Below are 13770 nucleotides of genomic sequence, written 5' to 3' on the forward strand. Positions count from 1 at the left end.
ATGTGTGACTGTGCTGCAAAAAGCAGTCAGTTATTTTGCAGAGTTCAAGGTAGGTGCTGAATTATACCTTAAATGTTAGTGCAAGGTCAGTACGTTCTCAAGACATAAAATTAACCCAAATTTCTGTTCCACAATACAATGGATTTTCATACACAATGTGTAGGCTTCCTGCTTGGCAAAGACAGTAGTTCTCCAGCTTTTTTTGTTCACAATTTAAACTTAAAATCGTTGTGCTTACATAAATTACTGCTTCATAATACAAATAGCAGTAGTGCTTTATGTGTTCTTTCATTATGATAAAGAACAAACTCCTAAGACATCAAATAACTCTGTGAAAGACAGGAGTGCATCCACTGTCATTAGCTGTGCACAGTGCCTTTAATTGGCGTAACTGATGGCTGAATGAGTATTCATTTTGGCTATTAAAGAATCTCACTCAACAAACTGGCTTTGTGCATGTTCCAGTATTTATTGGTATCCTGTGTCTTGTCACTCTGCCATAAAACATCTCACAAAATTTCTGTAACAGCATTGAAAGACATGGAGTGAAGTTCATCTTTAAAGCACCTCTGTACTGTTCTTTTCTCCATTGTTGAAGATGCGTAGGCAGCACTTAGCATCCTACACATTGCTTAGGAGTGAAAACATAGTTAGGGTTTCAGTGTTACTGCTACTTAGTGTTAAAACCAGGCATTACCCCAAACTTGCTCTTGTTTATGTTACATTGCAAGAGGGATGATTAATGAAAGATTCAAGAATAAAACATCATAAATGATGAAATAGCATGCTCCTTTTCTGTCAATGACTTGGACTGGCTTTGACTAGTCAGTCTTGGCTACTTGAAACAAGTTAGTGCACACCTGTACAAGCAACCTGCCAGCTAATGTGGGAGAAGTGGCAGAGGGACCGCACTGCAGGTGGCGATGAAGGGGAAGCAGTCAGCCACTTTTCTGCCACCACAGCTATTTATTGAGCACAGATCTGTCTGCAGGTAAAACCAGTGCAGCTTTTATAACAGAAACCTTCAGTTTTAATAGAATGAGAAGACAGGAAAGCAGAGGTGAATGAGATTGCTAGGCTAGGGTTTTTTTTTCCTAAAAAATTCTATTGCTGACTTTTTTCACCTTCACTTCTACCTTTCATTATGAGAGAGAATAGAGCTGTCCTCTCAGGTAGTCTGCTAGTGCTTGCTTGATTTTCTTGGCTGCTCTTAAAAACAGCAGTGTTTAAGCTTCTAGCTGAAGATATTTGTATGTGTCACTGACTAAAATAGAAGATGCAAAGGAAAAATCAAACTGAATTTAAGACCTTTTTGGTCCTTAGCCTGTGTTTTGCTTCTGAATGGAGTTGTGAAGGGTGTGCCGAGATCAGCACTCTCTGGAGTGGGAGTGCTGGGCCAGGGCCATGGTTTTACTGCAGCTGCCTGACAGTGTTGAACATGACTCATCTGTATCTGCACTCAGCATCACACCAATCAGCAATATCTCTCTGATCATATCTAACAGGGCAAACTTTTCAAGTGGGGACAAGCCCATGCAGATTAACCCTTCTTTCCAGGCCCCTGTTTTTGCCCAGTGCCACCTTTACCTGTTGCATAGGTTGTTACGGTTTGCTCCTTATAGCAGGCATGCTCTGGCTGTTTCCCCAGCAACCTAATCTCATGGGAGAAGTTGTCAGGGGACAGCAGGGCTCCTGACACATGGGGAAGCAGCTTGGCACAGTGGATGCTTTGCTCAAAACAAACATTGCTGAAATATTTACCAACACTATCATGTAGCAGAGTTGAACAACCTAATCCATAACCTCCCTGCCCCTCCACTCTTCCAAACTCTGCAAAGCTGGCCTGTGACCAAGCTGGAGAGACAGATTCTGTATATGTCCCACTACCTCCAGCCCCTAAAGACAAATGGCACAGTTCTTGCAAGAAGTCATTAACAAGATGAGACCGTTGTGGCTGTGTTGTCTTCTCCTTTTTCATCAGGAGAAAGACAGTATAAGCAGGTACATACATCCCTATCAGTCTCATTTTAATGCAACTCATCTATATCCTTGAATGTAATCTGAGATGATGGTCTGTCTCCGTATTAGGAACCCATGGACTAATGTGGTGTATTCAGGATGCAGCTGTGAGGACAGCCAGTCATTATGCATTTATGAATAAAACTGAGACATATTTCCTTGCAGCAGCAGAGGTTTGGAGTTAGTGATCTAGGAGGCTGACCTTTTCCAGTCTGTGTTGCTGGTAAACAGCAGCCTTCAGCATGAGCAAAAAGATTCAGGTGTTGGCAAAAGGACAGATGAAAAGTTTCTGAGTACTTGAACAAATAGAGCCAAAGAGTGCCTGATAACAGGCAAAAAGCAGTGTTCTTATGTGGTCCTTCATCAAAGGAGTCCGAGGTAACGTGGTCTTCCTTCTGAAGAGCAAGCATGAGGCCAAGGATTGAATACCATAAGAGAGCTGTAGTGTGTATGCTGTTGAGAGTGTAGGTAAAATGTAACCCAGAAATCTGCAGGTGTTACCAGGGATCAAAGCTGGTCTGATCATGTGCTGCATTTTCTTGGATAGAGCCCCTGTCTGACCGTGCAGCCTCTGCTTCTCTGCACTTGCAATGCACTTACTGCTTGTGCATGCAATGGAGGAATGCACGTTTGTAACATTCCTCTGTACTCACTCACAATAACTCACAAATATGTTTGGATGTGTATGTACACAAACAGAAGTCAGGCTGAGTATCTAAGATTTCAGCACTGCTCTAAAAATTTTATTTCTTTCATATCAAACAGGTTGGGTTTCTTATTTATGAACTTCTATTCTAAAAGTGCAGCTGGCCAGAAATCTGAATTTCATGTGGGAAGTTCCCCTACTTTCAGACTTTTATTGAGTGCTGGCCAGGAGGGAGGGTTTCTGACATAGAAAGTTCTGAAGAATTTTAATTCAAGGATGTCTGTTTTATTTTTGTTTCAATGTTAAGATGCAATCCAGTCCCCTGACCTGCTGTTCTTTTCAAATATGTTTTAATAAGGGCCTCCATTCTCACCCTTTCTCCTTCTATGGCCCATGCTTTTTAGCTGAGCAACAAATCCATTGAGAGCTTGCCGAGGGTTCAGATTGGTGTTGACTTCTGTTAAAACAAAATCACTTAATTTTAAGTTTTCTAATGGAAAGCTGGGAGGAAAGAAAAGATCTTTAGATATCATTTTCCTGTCGGGGAACTATATAATATATATCTTTCGGGGTTTTGTTTGTTTGTTTGGGATTTTTGTTGGTTTTGTGGTTTTGGTTTGGGTTTTTTAGCAAAACTGTTCTTTTCATCAAAACCAAAAACCAAAGAAAATCCCTCACCAGCTCTGTATTATTCTGTATTCTTATATTAATGACTGAGCTGTGCTTCAAGCTAGTGAGGCAGGTAAGTGCGGAGTAGGCAGCTGTTCTGGATGTTTCAGGAGATTTTACCACAGGTAATAGTGACAGTGTTAAGGGAAGATTCAAATAAGTAGTATTAAGGGATACGAGAAAGTGTCCAATTCTAGTTACATGGCATGTTCCCTGAATTTCAGGAGCAAAAGTGTAGGAAATGTGAAAAGTACTACTGAACATGTACTGTTGCCAAAATACAGGGGGTTTTGATGTTGGTGCCTATTTTGAGTAGATGAGACAATGAGTCTACTGCTTTTTCCAAAACTAAAATAGCAGCCTGGGAGAAGAGTTGAACTTTTCTGACTCATTGCTGCAAATTTCTTTAGAAAGTATTTTTCTGTCCATTTTGGAAGTGGTTGGGATTGCCATGTGCGCTTACTAAATGGATTATCACTAACACTGATAAATGCTCTTCCCTTTGTGTTTGTATTAAACTTATGCTGGATTCTCTCGTGTTGTTTTAGAGACATGTCTGTATTTGTATTTCTTCACTTAACACTGTCTTCTCCTGCCTTACAGACTGCACTGTTTCCTCCTTTTGTTTTTGTGTAAGTAAATTTTTTTGGTCTCAACAATACTTTGCTGATAAGAGGCTAAACACAAATATTTATAACACTGAACAATGTGTGGAGTTTCTGGCATGGACAGTTCTGCCTTCTGGGGTAAAAGCATGTGATAAAGGGGGGAAAAAAATCCCCAAACCCAACAGTTTAAGATAATTCTTATTTTTGGTTTGTGTCATAGTCATATTAAGAGAACAGTAATCAAAAGTTGGAGATAAGGAAGTAGGGAATTTGTCCCCAAGACCATGAAATGAAGCTGTGCCTGTAGTTCAGTAGAGTCAAATAAGATAAATTAAAGCAGTTTTAAAAAGAAGACTGTAGACATCACTGGTTTAAGTATTAAACAGTGATACTTAATGTGACCATTCTAGATGGGACTGAGATTTTCTTTTCCCTAATACATCCTTTCTTGTAGATCCTCAAATTAATCTGCCTACTAATATGTTGCATGGTGTTCTTGGAGAACTCAAACTGCTTGGAAGTAGCTTGAAAGTTTGCATCATGCTTTTCTTCTTCCCCTCATGATTGCTGAGTAGTGAGGTGGCAAGTATGGTAGGATGCTGCAAGGTGTGACTCCCTTTGAGTGGCAGAAGGGTATGGTGACCTTTGTGTCTCTGACCCTGGGCTGCCACAGTGGATGAGGTGGCCTGTACCCAGGCTGTGAAAGCTGCAGGAGCAGCAGTGAGGATCTGGCAGAAGTAGATGCATAAAGTACTCCATATCTCTTCCCTATGGGAGCTTCAGCATTAGCAGCCCACACCCAGAAGCGCTTACTGTGGTGCATGAGCCTTGGCACTTGCCTTCACCCACCAGCACTGCTGAGTCCTGGGTAGTAAACTGGCTATATAGTGACCTGCTTGCTCTTCGTCGAGAGTCAGTAATGAGTTACATGTCTTTATCTCATTCTGATGTCTGCATCCTATGTTTGTTCCACATTTCACATACATTTTTATCACATGTGAAATGTTTCATACCAAAATATGTGCGCCAAAGGCATTTGTGAGGAAGTGTCTGCTCCTTCCCATTTGAGGAAAGTAGTAAAGTACTCGGGTGAGCACAGGAGATAATCCTTGACATGAGAGAGAGGGGCTTTTGTATCTCCACAAAACCAAAGTAATGCTTATTTCAATTAAGAGGAATGACTAGACCTGTCTCCTGGATAAGAATGAAATTAGTTTGAGGGTAAAGATTAAATGTGTGTGGATCCCCAGAAGGACTTCAGACAGGGTATTGGCTAATGCCTTGAGAAGAGATTCTCTTGTTCTTTAATACGTGCAAACAGATGTGTAGGCATGCAGCTAGGTGAAATACTGGGTGTCAGGAAAATCTGTGGGAAGTCTGTTTAAATAAGAAAGTTTGTTTTAGTTTGGTTTTCCTCAAGACCTTTTTTCCCCCCATATCATTCTACAAACTTTTGATGACATGTTCTTAACTTTTAGATATTGTGGAAGAAAACACTTTTTGTTTGCATTTGATCTTACCTTGAAATAACTCTTAATTAAGCCAGATTTACTGGAAAATGTGGTCTTTCTGACCCAAAAAAGTTACCAGTCTGAGCTGAGTTAGTTAATTGGAGTCATGCATCCTAGCATGTTCTCCACGGTACCCAAAGAGGGGTAATAGAGCACACAGTGTAAATGTCAGCCCTGCCACCCTGCTCTTGCTGACATCGTAGGAGTCAGGAGATGCTCCTTTATACAGGCACCATGAAGACTCTGAAGTAAGATACCGAGAGTACTTGAAACCTAAGGGCTCCCAGGGAGTCTCCCATGTATCCACCTTTGCTAGCCTGGTGGAAGATAAGAAATTAAAATTTAATGTGGCATGGACTATGTACAATTACGGCGTTTTCCTCCACTACGAATCTCAAGGAAAGTACCTCTCCTTAATTAATAAAAATGCCAGAAGGACCATTGCTGTCCTCTGATACAGGGCAGTCAACAGGAAGAGGAGCTGCAGCAATGAGTTTCTGCCACCTCATCCAGATGCATCCCCAAGGGAGTTCTCAAACTAGTCTCCATCCTCTTGAAACAAGTAACTGACTTCTCAGGGCAAGGCACGAGGCTTTCTGAGTTTGAGCTCAGGAAAGTCTTTTAGGGAAATATGAAGTCTTGATATAAAAACCAGTGGAGAATACCACATTCTTGTGCACTACCTCACTGTTAGCAATGTGTGCTTTACTTCTAGTCTGACTGTGTCTATCATCAGCTGACAGCCAATGGATCTGGCTTCTGTACTTTAGTTTTCCAGATTGCAAATCACCCCTTTATTATGTCTAGACATAAGACAGTTCTCTGAGGCCACTTATTTGATTGCAAATCACCCCTTTATTATGTCTAGACATAAGATAGTTCTCTGAGGTCACTTATTTGAGACCTGTTTTCTCATGACCTAAATGCTTCCAGGTTTCTTCTTTATATCCCCTCTCCATTTGCAGTGGTTTTGAACCTTGGGCACTGGCACTGCACAGTACTCCAGCAGCAGTGGCTCTGGTATATTAAGATACCAGAGCCTCATTATTCTCACTGGAGGTTTTCCTATTTATAGGCACAGGGATGCATTTTTTTCCTTTTGGCAAGATTGTGGCTTTGAATATTCACATGCAGATGTTTATCCACCTCCTCTTTTTGGAGTCTCTACTTTCTAGGACAGTGACTGTGTCGTTCCTACAGACACTGAGACACTAGGTAACCTGTGCTCAGCTTAACATCGAAGTGACCCTCCTATAATTCTGCAGTATCTTCCCACTTGCTGTTCTGCATATGTTTTTTTGTCATCTGCGAGCTTTAATAGTAATTTTAGTAACTTACTGCTTAGTAAACAGTAATCGCGATTGTTTATTTTACTTGAGTAAATAGGGAAATGGAGCATCAGCATCTTCAGAAGGGCTCCAGCAATATGGAAAGCAATAAAACAGTGTTCTGTTTTTGCCTAACAGGATACATTTAAGATCCAAACCCAGAAAGCCTTTTTGGATGTTTACCTCGCTGATGGCAGCAATATTAGACTTGATATCCAGACATCGGACACTGCAGAAAGAATATTAGAGGTAATGGGTTTCTAAAATTGCATTGAAATTTTCCACTTGAGAAGTGGGCAAAAATGAAGATAACTTCAGTCCGGAAAGGATAAAACTCCCTATTTGAAGACATACAAGAATATCTTCTGTGTTTTTTGAGGGGTTTATTGTACCAGGGGTGGGGGGTGTTGCTGATTTTGCAGATGAACTTTTTTGGTTCTTACATTTGTCCATAATTTACCTCTTCTTAATGTCATGTGCCCCCTGCTTCTATGGCATTTGGCTGTCAAGTTCAGGTTTCCTTCATATATGATAGAATCAGAAAATATATACTATTCCTTATGGGGACACATTCTTAATTAACCCCCGCTTTGGTTTAGCATAGTGTGGGTGAAAGTGCTTGAACACTGTAGTCAGAAATGATGGTCTAGTCTTGGTTTATGTCTTAGCTGGTGCGCTGCTCTTAAAACTTAGTGTGCAACTGATATGTCTTGTTTTTCTGCATGCTTCTCCTTTACTTGTTTTGTGTCCCTTGATGCATGCTGTGAAACTTTGGGATTTCCTCTGCAGTATTGGTGCAGTTCTAGCACTAGCTCTGGGATGTCCGTAACAGCTGGTGTAATACAGTAGACAATTGCTAGTTACGTTTTGAAACCAGTAGTGACCAAATGTTGTTTACACAACTGGCTGGCTTGTGTTTGAAACTTTCAGCTGGGGTTCCCTTCTTATGCCGGGAGAGGAGGAGCAGCAGTGGCTCTGCATATTTTGTGTGTTTGCACATGTGTGTGCATGAGCAAGGCTGAAGCCTCTTCCTCGGTTGCTCCCACTTCCTAATCTTAACAGCAGTAACAAAGCATACACCTGCCAGATGGGTACTCTTCTTTGTCATGGGAATCTGAAATTTTGTCTCATCATACAGAAAATTGTATACTATATTTCTGTTGTGCCTTTGCAATCTGAGTTTGTGGAGGTAGTTCTCAGCTGGCCATAGGTACAAGCGAGCTGAACATGTATTTGCTCTCCATCAAGCTGATGTGTGTTAGTCTGGCTGCAGAACACACAGTATCTGTGCACAGTTACCATGAGTTGGATAACACAGGGTGACACCTTGCCGGCTTTGTTCTGCCATGGGGTTTGCGCCACATGAGGCAATGCTGGGACCGGTTCTTCCAGGGGAAGGTAAGTGTCAGAGTTGGCCTTAGACCCTGCAACAGGAGACTTGTGGAGGCTGAGAGTGGGGTGGGAGATGCTGAAGGCAAAAAGTGTTGGGGGTGGCAGGGAGACAGGAATTTTGATTTGGGGAGAGAGAAGTAGGTGCTAATAGGGTGGAAGAAGTGGAGGCACTTTTAGGTAGGAGACTTGCATAGGGACCTTGAGTAAGGAAAAGATTTGCTAATATACTTTTTAAAAATACCAATAATTTGGGCTTGATACACTTGTTTTACAGTGGGTCAAGGTAACTTCCAAGCCAGACAGTGGTGTTGCATGTTGCTTTGTATATTGCATTTATAGATGTTTAATGTTTATGTGACACTATAAAGAAACAATGACATTTGAAATGCTGCAGACACCATTTCTTCTCTTGTGGTCTTAAAGATGAGATAGGACTTTTAGGAATTATTTAGCTTTCGTCACTGTAAATGTGCTACCACATTCACTGTTCTTTTGCAGTGGAGGTAGATTTTGCAACAGTCACTCCCTAACATCCTGGTGCTCAGGCAGCATATACCAGCTTGTGCTTTGATCCAAGAAATAAACTAAGTCAAAATCCTACGGAATCAGAGATCTGTGTTTGACATTCCTGGGAAGTGCCATCTGGTACACTTAGTATTATGCTACTAAGGGATAACACATTGAAGCTCTGTGGCTAATTTCTTAAAGTAATTTGTGGGGACTTCTTAGCACAGAGGCAGACAGAATGAAAAATGGTGCTGTTAATATTCACTTTTTTGTCTTTTGTGTTTGGACTTCTGAAACTTTCTTCCCATTATACCTGGTGTCTGAACTGAGTGTGAGATTGTGATTTTTATGCTCTGCTGCTCTCTCTGGTAACAGCCCTGATATTAACAAGTATAAGGAAAACCTCATGAATGTGTTTTTTAATTTTAACTTGGAACAATTCTTCCCAACCTATGTTTAGCTTGATGTCTACTTTTTTCCATGCACAAAAACGTGTTTGCTTTTTAAACCAGCTGATACAGCTGGAGAAAACCTTTCTGAACTGTGGCGATGAGTGAATTTACAATCCTGTCACTGTGACAGAGCTGGAAGTGTTTTGGGATTTGGCACCCTTTGGAAGAAGACTGAAAACCTGTACTTCCGCCTTACGCTCAGACAAAGAAAGTCCAGCTTCTCTGACCAAAGCATGACTCCCTATCAGGTTGTACAATCTGCCAGATGAGCTATGACAGGAGTGTTCTCAGGGGTGGAGAGTTTTCTTACAGTTGCCACACCACTTTCTTGAGCGAACTCAGGAGATTATGGTCACTGCAGAATTTAGGAATGCTCTGATGTCACTGTGCTCTTTTAGGTTATGGCTGCTTTAACTTACGCTTTGATTTTTCAGGACCTAAACCAGAACAAGACAATTGCCCCAATCTGATTCAGTGGTTTCTGTGCTCACCTCTGCCTGGTTTTTGTCCCCACTATCCCATTGTGCAGCTGGTCCTGCAAATAATTGCTGCGTTTTCTGTTGGTGCTACTTCTGCCCTCTTTCAGAGAAGATGTAGAGGGGCCACAGCAAGCTAAAAACAATTCAAATGTCAAGCTGGATAGGATTTTTCCTCCTTGTGCACTATCAATAATGAAAGCTCAACAGAGCTCAAGTCTGCTCTTGTCAGAAACCTTCACACAGAATTGTAGAACCCTGCAAGTAAGACTGGTGTTTTCAGTAAAGGAGCAGGACTTGCAGATATTTCCTAGAAAAACAAGAGGACTATCAGCTTGGAAAATAGACAAATCCTGTGAAAATATATATTTGTGATGCTCATGAGCAATGTTGTTAGCTCAGAGCACATAGTGCTCACAGTACAACAGGATTTGAGGATTTAGTAGTAAAGATCTGGAATAACATGGCAGATGCCTTGTGTTAGAGAATACTTAAATGCATGACAAAGTAGTAAACATCTTCTATTTTATTACACTTTTTATGTTCCTTTGAAACTTAAGAAACTCACAAACTCAAATGCTGCAATATGGGAATGGTTATATTTGCTTTTAAATGGGCAGTTAAATGGGACATAAGGGAAAATTTAAAAACAATTAAGTTACGTTAATAGGTATTGAACACTTCTTCCTTATTCATGCTAATGGATAGCTAAGCTTCTGCCCTTCTCTGTTTTTAAAGGTGACATTGTGCAAGATGGGGCTATCAAGAGAATTAATAAAATATTTTAGCTTATTTTTCTTTCAAGATCATGACGATGGAGCTCTCTCTGGTAAGTTTTACAAGGTGCTTAACTTAGCCCTCCCTTGGATTTTTTTTTTTGTTGGCCGCAGTGACTGAACCTGGTCAGTCTGAAAGCCTGCTCAGGCTGAAAGACCCATCCTGTCTGACAAACCCCCTCAGGCCCTCTCCCCACATGGCTTGGAAAGAGTGGTAGTGGGGAACAAAGTATGGTAACAGATAGTGTGGCACAGGGGTGAGACTTTCACATATGAATGTCATGTCCCTTTCAGTATGCAAGACGTAGCAACTTTACCACATGGGAACTATTGGGTGTATCTTCTGGGTAGGCATTTAATCAGATGGCCATACCTACAAAAAACAGTTCTTAATTTACCGATCACATGCTGAGTTTAACAATGGGACAGGAAACTCTTTTGTTATATTAATAAACAATGCCTGTGGCTTATGTTCCTTTATATCATGACATGTTTCCTTTCTTAACTGACAGAAACTTAAGTTTAACTACCATGGTACTGAGCAAGCTGTAAATCAGGGTTGTGAGTCTCTTTATGGTCATAAAATGTGGAGGAGCTTTTATGTCCTCATTGGTCTGCTGATGTCTTGTTTGCCGTGTGGATGAGGCTGGATCCAGGCCTGGGACTGGGATAGGCTCGGGCGACATCAGAGAAGTGAACACAGTCTTTGCTGTTGACTAAAGTTAGGCATTGCAGCCTCTTTGTGTGGCCTTGACAAGTCGTTTAGCTTTTTTCAGCCTAGTAGTAAACTTGGGCTTACTCAGTGGGGTGGGAACTTTACTGTCTGTGTCTATTTTATTTATTGTTCCCCTGCCCCCTTCTCTCTGGCTGTGAAAGGTATCTCTGAGTACACAGAATCCCTGGCTGTTACTATGTCTCGAATGTATCTGGATATAACACATTTTATATGCTCTTCTACTGCAGTTGCAGATGGATTTATTTTTGCCTTGTATTGTGATACAATCAGATACACAGGAGAATAGAAAAGTTTTTCAATTGATTACACTTCTATGCATCTTTGATATTCCTCACGAATACATCAAGTCCAAATGTAACCCACAGTCCACTGCCAAAAAATGTTTAGATGCTCACATGCTTAAAATCACATGCTTAATTGTTCTGCTGAATTGTGGTATTGGCTTAGAAATAAATGTTTACAGGTTTGGGCCTTTAGACTTATTTTTTTAAAAAGTGAGCAGGAAAGTAGTGACCTCTGAAGAGCGACATGCTTTTGCTGTACATTAGTTATACTGCTCATCTGGTGTTCTGTTCAAGAAAAACGCCAGTCCTGGAAGCTTGCATGCACATCCTTTAAATGCAGAAACATCTATCCTGCTTAGCTGTGTTTTGAGAGAAGGATATTCTATAAGAGCATAGTTTAAGGGAGTAGAGAGATTCTGTAAGTAATAGAGCTATGTAAGTTTGGACTTGGAGAAGTGAGGAAGATAACTAACCTGTCACCTTACTTTACCCCAGAATTTATATTTGTTAAGTTCTTTTTCTTCTCCAAAAGCACATTGCTAACCAGCACTAACTGATATATGAAAGTAGCTGGGCTGTTTCACTAGACTTCACCAAATGTCTCTGGTTTTTCTTTTCCCAGTGGTGAAAAAAGTGGCAGAATTTGAACTCCCTTATGTGAGTCTTCAGAGCATGAGAGAGTTGCACTGTAAGCTTGGGATCAGAAAGTGGTGAGCAAGAAGCTTAAGAGAAACTACCAAGATATGTGACAACTGCTATGAACACAGAAAGAAATCCCTTGAATAACTTAGTTACAAACTCTTCAAGCCTCAGCAGCTTGACTGTTTTTCTCTGAAGCCAATTTGTTACTGGAATTGACTGGTTTCTGTGGCCCTGCATGTTTTAAATTTTATCACTGTAGTATTCCTGAAGTGTCCTTTACTGCAGCTAGCTGTTTATTCCCTCTCTCTTTCACAATCTATAGAGAGGTGCTTTGTGGCTGCTTGCCTCCTAATTTTTATACCTGCATAATGCAATGACCACAAATGGAAATATATCTGTAAACAATATAGAAGAGAACTTTGAGTTCTGAGTTGCAAGCTGCAACGCTGTTTGGGCAGAGATGGATCACTCTTTATCTGAAGTGCTCATTTCTATATACTAATACACATAATACCTGAGGCCATAGCTTGAATATTTCTTTCAGTAAGTGGCCTGCCTTAAACAGCAGAGCACTCTTCCCCTTTCATTTGCTTGCACCTCAGGCTCCTCCTCAGTTTTGCTGGTAGAACTGTGTGGGCAGACATGGTGAACTGGACTGGTGAGCTAACCTGGCCTAAAAATAAGTTGCTGGCTGTTTATTTTTTATTTGGTTTTCCTGGCCTATTTTTGGCCTGGGTCAGTCCCCCAGTCTTGTTTGCTGTGCAGCAAACAGTTGTGCTGACTTGTGGGTGAGGATAAACCCCAGGGACAGGGAGCCTGGTGCCAAAGTCCCGCTTGTCAAACAGTGCCTTGAGGGTGCAGTTAGGCAGTATAGCTGAGCCAGTCTAATGGCTCACTACTGTAGTTGTGGTCTGTCTACTTCTCCCTACAACGAAAAAGAAAAAAGAGAATAGATTTTTGCACACTTAGTGAGTTGCATTGGCTGCATCAGATTGCTAGAGCAAGCACCGTGGTTGTGAGCAGAAGAGGAAGAACAGACCATGCCTTTTGGTGGCAGCAAGCAAGCTTGCTTGGCTTGAAGGTACACAGAAACCTGTTGTTTGATGCTTGTAACTTGTCTGGTTTAAATCTACTGGGCTAGAGCTGGGCCTCTACAAATCTTTCTCCATTTCCCTATATCTGCCCTTAGAAACTGCAGAACCTAGCAGCCTAATGAAAGAACTGCGTGGCTCTAAGCCATGACAAAGTATCTGAGTAGATACTTCTCCATCTAGCACTGCTTCAAAGCACAGAGGTAGGAAATGGCAGTCCTGGGGTTGTTTGTGTGCTGCAGGAAGTGTATCATCTGTGCAGTGTGAGTAATACAGCTGTACTAGCCATGGAATCCACACTGCTCTGTTCGTACTGTCATGTAGACTTACCCAAGCTGCTTTTAAATAAAATGGCTTGAGCTAGCTGTTGCAGCATGGCACTCGGATAACGGAGTATTTAACTTGCTTTGCTGCTGTACTGATCTGATCCTGCAGTGCTTCTACAGTAGCTGGTACTGCAGCTAGCTAGCTTAAGGCTAGGTCTTGTATGTCAGCACTGCAGCATGGCAGTGGATGCTCTGAGAGTCCTGCCAACTTTTACGTAGACAAACCCTGAGCTGTTTGAGAAAAGGAGGAGGAAAGTTTTATTTCTAAATTGTAGCTGTTATGTTTGGTACCACCAAAATCTAAGTG

At 41.3% G+C, this 13770-nt stretch overlaps 1 protein-coding gene across 2 annotated transcripts in view; it reads left to right on the top strand.

Moving 5' to 3' along the window:
• SNX31 (sorting nexin 31) overlaps positions 1-13770 on the top strand; it is a 31780-nt gene that overhangs the window by 9739 nt on the left and 8271 nt on the right. For both annotated transcript variants that reach the window (XM_050892408.1, XM_050892410.1), the window contains exons 5-7: positions 6920-7030; positions 10347-10437; positions 12027-12114. In XM_050892408.1, coding sequence (XP_050748365.1) covers positions 6920-7030; positions 10347-10437; positions 12027-12114 — 290 coding nt within the window. The remainder of the gene's footprint in view (positions 1-6919; positions 7031-10346; positions 10438-12026; positions 12115-13770) is intronic.

Source organism: Gymnogyps californianus, chromosome 2, assembly GCF_018139145.2.
Source record: "Gymnogyps californianus isolate 813 chromosome 2, ASM1813914v2, whole genome shotgun sequence".
Lineage (NCBI taxonomy): Eukaryota > Metazoa > Chordata > Aves > Accipitriformes > Cathartidae > Gymnogyps > Gymnogyps californianus.